Below are 12,430 nucleotides of genomic sequence, written 5' to 3'. Positions count from 1 at the left end.
ATTGACACGTACAGAAGCCCAAGCAAAACCGCCTCGTGACATTTCATCGAAACATTGTAAAACATTCCGCCCAGGCCAACACTTTTCAGCTCCCTTCAGTGATAATGGTTTAATAAACGATTTAACAGCGTGCACTAAGGCCTCAGAGCGTCACGTGACCAGAGAGACGAACGAACTCTTCTCATCACCCTGATTGATATTATTGTGTCCTGATCTTTAGGAGATACGCCTGTTGAGATCTAAACTGAACATTTTGGGGATGAAGCGATTACATTTTTATCTCTTACTGTATATTAATGGCAAACTGGTGGGTGATCTTGCACCACTTAACACCCACACCATGATGAGTTTACCCATAATGCTCTGTTTGAGAAGGAGACGTGTGCCATCTGCTGGTAAATGTGTTTATTGATGTGTAGGAGTGAAAATTGTAGCGGAGGTGAAAAGGTGGAATGATTTTAGGAGCCCACAACAATTCCAGCAGGACTGACGTGGGATGATACCATAATTCAAAGACTTTTATGCCAAAGTATGTCATAAAACATTATTTTACTCTATTTTTTCTGTTGTCTAGGTTTTTCAGTGTATCTGAACTGTATCGACAATGTAAATGTATACATTATACAGTCAGTTTTGGCTTTTATTTGTAGTAACTTTTTTTTAGTACGTGTAAAAAAATGTTTTTTCAATGTCTTTTTTGGACATGTTTCTCGTTGTCACATGGTATTACCATGGTATTTTTAAAAGTACACATTAGCAAATCTGCAGCAAATTGATTAAAAGTGACATTGAAGAGTCAAGACTTTTACAAAATAAAATATATTTCAAATACATGCTTTTCTTTTGAACTTTCTATTCATCATAGAATCATGAAAAAAAAAGTATCATTTCCACAAAAATATTAAGCAGCAACTGTTTTCAAAATTTATAATAATAAAAGATGTTTCTTGAGCATCAAATCAGCATATTGGAATGATTTCTGAAGGATCTCAAGAATAAATTACATTTTAAAATATTCAAATAGAAAGCAATTATTGTAAATTGTAGTAATATTTCACACTATTCCTGTTTTTACTGTATTTTTATCAAATAAATTCAGCCTTCATAAGAGACTTATTTAAAAAACATTAAAAAAATCTTACCAATCCCAATCATTTGAATGGTAGTGTACATTGAAGTACTACAATATTATGATCTGATACCATAGGCTACTATAGTACTTGAGTGTAAGGTCAGGTTAAATCAACTAAAATATTTGTATGCATACCAAAAAAGAAGAATTAAGAACGTCTTGGAGAGATACTGTACAGTTGTGTTTATTGGTACTCCAAGCATCAGGCACAGGAGTTCGAGTGTTCACACTCTATCAAACAGCACACTGTAGGCAGATAGCATTGTGTAACAAGACAAGTGACACAAAACAGCTTCCAGTACAGGTCACAAGAAACAGTGTAGAAAAGAGCTGTCTTTTAACATGAGATGTTTATCAGTGAGTCTGTGCAGGTCATTTACAGTGGTTTAGCATTTCATGGTACTGCTTTGCCTGTACAGGTGTTAAATTCATGAACAGATTCGGTGTTTATACTAAAGTCAACATGAAATGACATTCACAGCTTATTTAACTTCTGTAATGTGACATATTTCACAGTGAAAATTCCCATTGGGAATTGATTGAGTAGAGAAAAGCGGGTGTTTCCGTACCAGAATGGAGACATGAACGTTCGGAAAATCTTGATCACAAAGGTAATTTTCTTTTCCCGAACTATTGTTATGTGGTATTTTTGTAAAACTGTACATTAATGTTATTTGGCAATCCAATTAAAGGTGCAGTAAGCAATTTCTGAGAAACGCTGTTGAACGTGGATCGGACTGAGCACAACACACTTGTAGCCAATCAGCAGTAGGGGGCGTGTCCACTCATAATGGAGAGAGTGAGCAAGAGGGAGATTTGAAGAAACACTGTAGAAAGAGAGATGGCTGAGAGACATTACAAAAGAGAAAAGGTCAGAGGAATATCACTGGAAAATAAAGGGTTATGATCAGGCAAGAGCTTTAGGACCCGCGTTAATATTAGAAAAGCTTTGCAGCGCTGGAGAAACCTAATTGGGAAAGCCTGAAAACGGACGGTTGTTTCTGCTCCACACGTGAGTAACATTGGTTTTGCTATGTCTCATAGAACCAAGATATGCTGTTGTTGTAATGTTAGCTGTAGTAACAGGACAGTTTTGAGTGTCATTGGGTGTGTCTCAATCAGCTCCCTAGTTCAGTAGTCAGGACACTGATCAGGGAGTCGGCCACTTTAAGGGCTGTCTCAATCGCAGAATCCTTCCAGGGCACTGAAACGTTCGCTCCCTAAAAAGTCCCACAATGCACCGTGAAAACCAGGGAGCATCAATGCTCACTATGCTCCCTTAACGGAAATTCTAAAGCGCGAAACATATTTCATATTTTAACAAACATATATCGCTAGACAGGTAATGATCATAATCTAGCTAACATTTATAAATTATTTACGACTGAAATGTTGCACGTATATGTATCAAGCAAATAATTTATCATAATGTACTTTAAATAACATTACAAGTAATGTCAGAAAATATCAGCTCTGCTGTTGTTCATAAATACCAGTAGTGATGTTGTACAATGAGGACATTGTCACGTCGCCGGAAATAGAGTCATAAGTGTCCCAATGTGTAGTGAACCAGCGTCCTTTACTGTCCTTACCAGTGCCCGAATTCGTGTACATGATATACTGATTCACGAGCTTGGGAGCTAGGGAGCTGATTGAGACACACCCATTGTTTGTCTGGAACTGCTGTGCTGTTGGCGGCTAACAACCAACTGTTGCTTGTATACACTTTTGCGTACTGTATGTTTATTTTTTGTTCTTCCTTGTTGTTCATTCGTCATCTTCATTTTATTTTGCTTTGCTATAATAAAGAGTCAAGAGACATCCACTCTAGTGTTGAGTGTTTGCGAGTTTTGGGGGCGGAGCAATGAAAGGTGGAGTGTGTTTGTTTGGATTGATTTCAAATATCAACAGTGTTTCTCAGAAATTGCTTACTGCACCTTTAAAGTGTTAACCTTTGGCGAGATTTTACAATACTTCAACAGCTATTTGGATGTTGGTTAACATTGGTGGCTTAGTCTGCCGAAAAGGAAAGTTTTTCAAAAGTCACTACATTTTGATGAAAGATTACAAAGACAATTTTGTCTTTATTTATAGTTATATAAATAATATTAAAAAAACACTGATGAATTGTGCAAAATAAGATCAAGAACATTTATTAAGGTCAGTTTTGACTTTGTTGACTTTAAAACACGTCAAAGGTTTAATGAAACTGCATGTTATATACTGTTCAAAAGTTTGGGGTAATAAATGAAAACTTTTAATAAAAAAAAAAAATGACAAATTGGTCAAAAGTGACAGTCAAGACATTTATAATGTTAGAAAATAATAATAAATGCTGCTCTTTTGAACTCTATTTATGAAAGAAAAAAATGTGTCACATTTCCACAAAAATATTCAGCAGCACAACTGTTCTCAACATTAATAATAATAATAATACATGTTTCTTGAGCACCAAATCAGCATATTACAATGATTTCTGAAGGATCATGTGACACTGAAGACTGGAGTAATAGCTGCTGAAAATTTGCCATCACACGAATAAATTATATTTTAAAATATATTAAAGCAGAAAAGTTATTTTTAAATTCTAATAATATTTCACAATGTTACTATTTTACTGTACTTTAATCAAACAAGTCCAACCTTGTTAAGTATAAGAGACATTTTACCAACCCCAAATTTTTGAATGGTAGCGTGCACGTAAATAACATTGTTTCTAATAAAGTTTGGGATACAATAAAGCTCTTGATCAGGTCATCCAATCACATGACATCCTCCTTCAAGAGGTTAATGAGGTCACATGACCAGTGCAGTTCTAACTGAACTCCTATTCATCATCTGGAACAGAATACTAACTACAAACAGAACTTTTAGTCCAGGACCCTTATCCAATAAAGCAGCTGAAATATCAATTCATAGATGTGCTGTACGCTGGCCAGGTGTTATGAGTATGATTAGCACAACTAAAAACAAAAGACTGAGAGTTTACCGTTACTGTGACATTAAAAACTGTGGTGGAGTTACATGATGGTGACTCTTTCAGGTGAAACGTGGGCAGCTGGTCTCTCGTGGTTGGTGCGGCTCTGATTGGGGTCTAATCCACGCCTGATCCGTTTCAGCTTCCGGCTCACACAGGGAAGCAGCAACAGCACTTTTCCGATTATCACCGTGACAGGTAGAACCAGGGCCAGGACAAAATTGGGTGGCATGTAGAAGCGATAAGACTCTTCCAGAAACGCTCGCTGCCAGCCGAAGAGCAGAGCGTGGAACGTGGAAATGAGCAGGGCGATGTAACCTAGAGTAGACTGACAGGATATAGACGCGTATTGAAATCATATTTGTCTGAAAATGTAAGATGGGGAGGGCGCATGACCTGCCTGTGTCTGATGTCTTACCTGGATAAAGCTGAACTCTCGCCAGTTGAGTGCGTTATGGATGGATGGGATGGAAGTGACAGCTAATAGAGAGAGGAGACCCAGAGCCATGATGCCGAAGGAAACGTACATCTCCACTCTCCAAACTTCCTCTTCGTTCCATGAGTTCTCGATATTGGCATGGACCTACAGAGAAAGAAAAAATTATATTTAAAATGATTTTTATTAAATGTATTTTAATCATTTTTCATTAATTAAAAATGCTGAATTTAATCAATTATAATTGCTAAAACAAACACCATATTTACTCAAAATTCATAAAAAAAATAACAGATATTATTAATTTCAAAATAGACAATTATCAGACTGGTCAATATTTAATGTAGCCTACTGCTTATTAATAATAATATTATTATTATTAATATTGGTGGTGGTGGTGTTGTTGTATGTATATAAGCATATTTATTTACTTATTTATTTGTGATGATTAATAATAATAATAATAATAATGAGAACCAGCATCATAAACAATAAATACATACAGATATGTATAATAATATTTTTATTAATATTGTGTATATATATATATATATATATATTTATTTATTTATATATTATTTTGTATTTATTATTATTATTATTGTCATTATTATTAATATTAATAACAATAATATGAATAATGAGCATCATCATCATGAATAATAAAAACACAGATATAATAATAATTTTATTAATATTGTATCTTTATATATATATTTATTCATGTATTATTTTGTATTGTTATTGTCATTAATATTAATAATGAGCATCATTGTCATCATAATAATAAATACATACAGATATAATAGTAATATACTTTTTTTACTATTATTGTATCTGTATATATGTATGTATTTATTTTGTATTTACTTATAATAATAATAATAATTATTATTATTATTGTTATTAATAATTATTATAAATAATAAGTATTATTATTTATTATTATAAGTAATAATAATAATAATAATAATTATTATTATTATTATTATTATTTCATTGGCTTAAAACAGTCCAGGATGTTCAGGATGGTCAATATTTAATGTAGCCTACTGCTTATTAATATTATTATTATTATTATTATTATTATTATTATTTGTGGTGTTGTTGCATCTGTATGTATGTATATATATATATATATGCATATTTGTTTACTTATTTTTTAGGGATGATTATTATTAATAATACTAATGAGCAGCAGCATCATAAATAATAAATACATACAGATAAAATAATAATTTTATTAATATTGCATCTGTATATTTATTTATGTATTATTTTGTATTTACTTATTATTATTATTATTATCATTATTATTATTAATATTAATAACAATAATATTAATGAGCATTATTGTAACCATAAATAATCAATACTTACAGATATAATAATAATGATATAGTTTTTATTACTATTATTGTATTATATATATTTATTTATTTTGTATTTACTTATTATTATTATTATTATTATGTTTTTAAACAGTGCAGGGTGTTCAGGATGGTCTCAGTGGAATTGCTGGATCTCAAAGATGTAAAACACACACACACACACACACACACACACACCTGCTGATAGGCCATGTTGAGCATCAGGTATCTCTCTGAGCGTCTCATGGGCAGGCAGAGACTGTACAGCACGTGTATGCAGCCAAAGAAGAAGCTCAACAAACCCAGCTGTTTGCGGCTCTCCAGCCAGCCCTCCAACCAGGGCGGGAAACGGCGGTACTTCGTTCCGTAGATGAGCTGGTACACGGCAGCAAGCTGTCCTGCTAAATACACCAGCGCTAGCAGAACTATGGCCACTACAGGCAGCGTCCTGTTCACTATTTCCAGAGGAATCTTGTAGAAAAAACTCTGTCTGGTCTTCATATAAGGATGGATAATGTCCCGCACAAAGGAGTAAGCGAAAAAGAAGATGGACAATGCGACGGCGGTCAAAACAGGTCCTTTCCAGGCTGTGAAGAGATGCAGTGGCATATTCTCGATCTCTCTGGCAGAGGAGAGGGCGCCCATGTCCACAGGGATGAAACTCAGCTGACGCGCCATTTCAATGAGCTGCTGTCGAGCGTCCACTGAATTACTGCAAATATAGACCTATAATACAAAGAAATTACAAGCAATCAATAATCATTCCTTTTAAAACATTCATTCATTCACAAACAGTAATTAGGCAGTAATTAGTAATTATGCATCCCAAGTAGCTAGAAATACATTGCATGGAAAACAACAGAAAAAATAATTTACAATGAACTAGTTATGCTTTTATACAGTAGTAATGCTTTTATACAGTAAGAACAATTCCCCAGAACCCATAACTAAAGTGGAATTAATTCACTGAGTTTATAAGCGTTTAAAATCAGACTGTGAGATAAGAGCAGGTTTATGGCATGGCTTTAATGGAACTTTCATTGTGTTAATAAAATCTATTCCTCTTTCAGCTCACAGAGTTTCCACAGAGGGCTGCTCATCTGTTCATCATTCTAATCAGCTCTTCACTGAAAGTAAGACACTGACTTTCACTGCTGGTTGGAAGAGGTCTTTGTTAATACCAGAAGACACAATCATAAATTGTGTCTTCTGTACAGAATATTTTTGGTGCGCCAAAAAAAACAACAAAATAACGACTTATTTAGTGATGGCCGATTTCAAAACACTGTTTCAGGAAGATTCGGAGCATAATGAATCAGAGTGTCGAATCATGATTCGGATCGCGTGTCAAACCGCCAAACTGCTGAAAACAGTGACTTTGGCGCTCCGAACTGCAGATTCGACACGCTGATTCATTATGCTCCGAAGCTTCCTGAAGCAGTGTTTTGAAATCGGCCATCACTAAATAAATTCGTTATTTTGTTTTTTTTGGCACACCAAAAATATTCTCGTCGCTTTATAATATTAATATTGAACCACTGTACTCACATGAACTGATTTAAGTATGTTTTTAGTACCTTTATGGATCTTGAGAGAGGAAATGTCATTGCTCCCTATGCAGGCCTCACGTATGTTTGGTATCCACTACTCTGACCAAAGAAATATTACAGACGACAAAAGACGACATTATGTTCAGCAATTTTAACTAAAGCACAGTCGACCGAGGCATAGTGTTTTTGATGCTTGGAAAGGTGCATCCACACTGTGTGGAATTTTGTAAATGCGGTTGTGCATTAAAGGTGCAGTGTGTACATTTTAGCGTAATCTAGCAGTGAGGTTGCAAATTGCAACAAACGGCTCAGTCCACCGCCCACCCCTCCCTTTCGAAGCACATAGAGAAGCTATGGTGGCTGACTCAGGACAAAAATGTCATCGCCTGAGACAGCAGAGAGTAGCCAGTCAAGCAAACGCACTCTGTAGTGTTTGTCCGTTTAGGGCTACTGTAGAAACATGGTGCCGCAAAATGGTGAATTCAATATAAGGGGACCCGCGGTTTATGTAAATAGAAATGGCTCATTCTAATGTAATAAAAACATAACAGTTCATTATGTAAGGACGTTATACACCACTAAAAACATAGTTATGTATATTATATTGCATTTCTATCAATAGATCCTCCTAAATTTTACACACTGGACCTTTATGGACTAAAAGGTGAATTGACCAAACCAAATTTATTTGCAGTGTGTAATTGACTGTCTGTGCTAAGATACACATTGTACAGACTGTTCTGAATGTCTGCCAAAAAATTTGAACATTTTGATCTGTGTTTTAATTTATGAGATCTTCGGCTCAGTGTGTTCTTTCCTGAGTGTTGTGGCTATCAAAGTACACTAAATTTTGCACAACATACCTGTCGACTGGAGTCTCTGGGGCCTGACTGCATGGCCCAGGACGAGATCACATTGAATCCTTTGACCACAATGGATTCTGGGAATAGGGAGGCTAGGTATTCTGCATTTGATTCTGGATACTGGTTCACCCGTCTGTTGTTACTGACATCCACCAGTATTTTTCCTGCCAGCAGGTGCTTGATGTCCCAGAGGGAGGAATAATGCTCTCGGCGAATGGCCAGGAACACGATGTTGGCTTTCCCCACTGCATCCTCGTGATGGGTCACGTCTACCACATGTGGGAATGACTCGGCCGCTCTCTTGGGCTGTCGGCTCCCCACCACCACATGAAACCCACTGCGGAGCAGCCGGAGGGTCAGGCTTTTGGAGAAGTCCCCAGAACCGATGATGCCGACTGTGGGCTTGCCAGATCCCTCCTTGGAACAGTTCTTCAGACCGTTGGGTAGGAAGCAAACTTTGGTGCTGGCCGGGCTGCTGCCCAGCAGGGAAATAGAGTCCATTTTCAGGCCCAAAGCACCTCGTACTGGATCTTAAGACACTAATGGAATAAAATCACATGCAAAAAAAAAAAAAAAAAAAAAGAGAGAAAAAGTATTTGTTCTACTGTCTTTTATACTGTGTCTAGACAGGATGATTTTCATTATTGTATTAAAGTAATAAGAGTCTAATGACAGTCATCAGTGAGAGTATTGAGAATAAGGACAATTATAAACAAATTTGCAAGCAAAACATCTGGACGCATTATTGTAGTGAGAATTGAATGGGAAATATGTCTAATTGCCATGATAATAACCATGCAAATGATGCTAATAATAATAATAATAATAAAGTCAATTATATCTAATTGTAACTAAAAATAATTACTCAAAGACTGCATAGCTTAATTATTAAGTAAATGTTGTTGAAAAATAATATTAAGATCCACAGGTTGGATGCATAGCGTAGGATTTCCTGTTTTAAACGTTAAAATGTATTCCAATAAAATAAAAAGAATATAGAATAGAATATGGAATCAAATTCTGTATTCATCAATACTATGACTTTGAAATCTCAGACCTGTTAGATTGCCAAAGGTGATTGTCTGCTCATAAAAGCACATAAATCATTGTTTATTCATAAAAAGAATAACAGAAACAATATCTATATAATTACAGTGGCAGGTAACGGTTGCTCTGTAAATCACGCATTATGAGCGTAGAATAGAGCATGACGCAACCGATTATATGTATGCGAAAAACATCTCAAGGTTATAACGTTACCTGTAATGGACTGCAGTACACCATCGAGCAAACGGATAAGATGTATATGTCCCTCACCGGTGACTGTTTCCCCGCCCTCTGTCCGTTTGATTTGTAATGACCCACCGCTATATTCGCATACAGAGAACTGGCGTCTCTTTCATTGGGCGGCAGCTACTAGCCAATAACTGATATTTCCTGCAGGGGGCGCGAGGAGGCTCAACAAGCCGAATTCTCCATTGAGCAAAATTAAAATTTCAGGACGCTTTTCATTTAACTGGAAATATCTGTGCGCGTAATAGTATAATCATTTTAATCTATTAATTTTATGATATTTTAACCTGTCATACAAATAAAAATCATTTCCAGGAAGTTATATTAAATAATTGTGTGATACTCTAATCCATTAATCACGAACGAGCGTGATTGGTCCATCCTTATCGGCGCTGAGAAAAACAACAGTTACCACGTGACAATATCCTCACGGCGCTGCTTCAGCACGGATTCGAATAATAATGTATTCATAAAAAAATAAACGGAGAAACTTGTAACAGCCATTATTTTAAACATACACAGTTAAGAAACAACATCGGAGAATTGTTCGTTTTTTTAACCATTTATGAATAACTTCCGGGCCGCTATACCCCTACTCATCGTAAACAACGTTTCATGAAAACTTGCCGTTCTTCTTTATTAAATTTCTATGCTCTTACATGTTGGAGTGCTGCAGCATGTCTCAGATGTGCTGGGTGAAGACAGCCCTCTGCAGTAGTAGACCTCTGGGTTGATCTAGGCTGGTCACTCAATATAGTTGGTTCAAACACCACTCACTACACGGTAGCCTAATGATGAACCACCATTATGTCTTTGAGCAAGACACTTTTTAAGGATGTTTACATATTTTTACTGGAAAACCAGGTGCTAAAAAAACAAAAGTGCTGATTTAGGAGATGCAGTTCAGGTAATTAGGCTAAAATTGTTCCTTTATTTTCATCAAAATGAAACTCTGCCATATTAGAATACACATAAAACAGGCCTAGCCTTCAGCGCTTAAACCTTTTAAATATGCAAATTATGTAATGTCATATGAAATATGCACAAGTGAAAGAGACCCCACAGAAAAATAAACCTATTTTTGTTATAATGTGATCAACAATTCATCCTTTTCTCATAAAGATTGTTTATTTAACGATATTTAATATGGAATTATGGAAATAAACAAGCATTGTGTCCTTAAAATAAAATGCCAAAGAAAAAAAAAGAACTCTGGACAATTACAAGCAATATAAAATAACCATTAAAGCACACGCACACACATACACATATACAATATATACATAAATTTATAGGATTAGAATAGGATATTTTACAAACTTGGACAACAATCACATTAAAAAACCTCCTTTGTGCAGTAATATTCTGTTCACTTCACCAGGACTAAGGTTCAAATGAGCTTGTTTTCTGTTTTTAACACAATGCAAAGCTTGTAATCTAGCCATGAATTGCACATCACAGGTGAACAATTAAAGAGCAATGCACTGTGACAAAACCCTTTCAGCCAAAGGCCAAGAAGCAGATGACATTTTCACGTGAGAGGGATTGAAACAATTCATTAAAATTAAAATCCCTGCTATGGGCTGAACACCAGATTACTGGGAAAACTAATGACACATCCCAGTGTCTCTCACTCAGCCTGCACACAAAGGCCAAAACAGAGGACAGATAGATAGATACACACATACATGCATATAAATAGACTATATAAATTGGTGACAATACAAGTAGACTGTGACATTTAATGCTTGACTTTGTGTCAAAATCTGTGATACCTTAAGGTCCTTTGGCAAGAGTGTGGACCGAGAGAGAGCCTGCAGCAAGAGCATGCTGACGACAACGTGTCAATTTCTCCGAAAATAGCATCTTCGCTCTTACCTCCAGTCCTCCGATGAGTTCACACTGCTGTTTACCCCTCTTCTTCTTCAACTTCTGTGCAACATCAGGACAGCAGCTTCAGGCCTGCAAAAACAACAAGCATGTTGTTCCTGACCAGAAAGAGTCACTTACTGTGAGACATGTAATGCTGCAGAACTTCCTTGAGGGGTGTGTGCATGGAGGTCAGAGGAGTATGATATGACTTGCTGAAGAGGATATTAGTGTGTCAGTTTGTGCATTGTGTTGGTAGAATACAAAAGCTTGGTTTGAGGCCTTTTTTGTGTTGGTTGCTATAAAGCAACAGTATAAAAATGCACTAAAATGTAAAAAATATCTGCAGATGTGAATTCAAACAAAATAGTTCAAACAAAAGAAGATATTTGACATTGGACCCCATTGACTTTCATTAAAAATAGTGTTATATAGTATAGGTATATAGTTATATAGTAGGGTCCAAGATTTTTTTGTTTGTGTGTGTGTGTGTGTGTGTGTGTGTGTGTGTTCCACGGAAGCAAGAAAGTAATAAAAGTTTGGAACAACGTTAGGGTGAGTAAATTATGGCAGAATTTTCCTATTTGGAAGAACTTTACAAGTTTCTTCCTGATCTTGTCCTAACTGTCCAACAGTTTTGTTTTTACCAAATCCCTAATGTTTGTTCCATTTTCTGATCCTCCATTTAAATAGGTTTAATGTCTATTAAGAATATGAATAATTTATGTCCTCGAGGGAAAGAGTGCCTTTAATTCTCTGTCTGCAAACTCACTTTAAAAATGTAATCGTTCTCACTTCTCTCAGACTAGAGACTTCACACACCCTGTAGGCCTGTTTCTTTTTTGAGAGCTCATTGATGGTCTAATTAAATTTGTCAATTTCCCTTGCAGTCTCACTCATGACCATCCTATGATTCTGTTTCTGTCCTGTAAAGACCTCT

General features: G+C 35.8%; 1 protein-coding gene across 1 annotated transcript; it reads right to left on the bottom strand.

Annotated features, from left to right (window-relative positions):
- Positions 1-1,300: 1,300 nt before the first annotated feature.
- Positions 1,301-9,748, bottom strand: steap2 (STEAP family member 2, metalloreductase). Its single transcript, XM_051882683.1, has 5 exons — positions 9,589-9,748; positions 8,329-8,867; positions 6,114-6,641; positions 4,528-4,692; positions 1,301-4,437 (listed from the first exon to the last, which is right to left on the bottom strand). Exons 2-5 carry the CDS (start codon positions 8,827-8,829, stop codon positions 4,153-4,155), a joined length of 1,479 nt encoding a protein of 492 aa, XP_051738643.1. The 5' UTR covers positions 8,830-8,867; positions 9,589-9,748; the 3' UTR covers positions 1,301-4,152.
- Positions 9,749-12,430: the final 2,682 nt, after the last annotated feature.

This window comes from Ctenopharyngodon idella, chromosome 23 (genome assembly GCF_019924925.1).
Source record: "Ctenopharyngodon idella isolate HZGC_01 chromosome 23, HZGC01, whole genome shotgun sequence".
Taxonomy (NCBI): Eukaryota; Metazoa; Chordata; class Actinopteri; order Cypriniformes; family Xenocyprididae; genus Ctenopharyngodon; species Ctenopharyngodon idella.
Note: the sequence above shows the minus strand (reverse complement) of the source record. Positions and strands in the feature narration are given on the sequence as shown.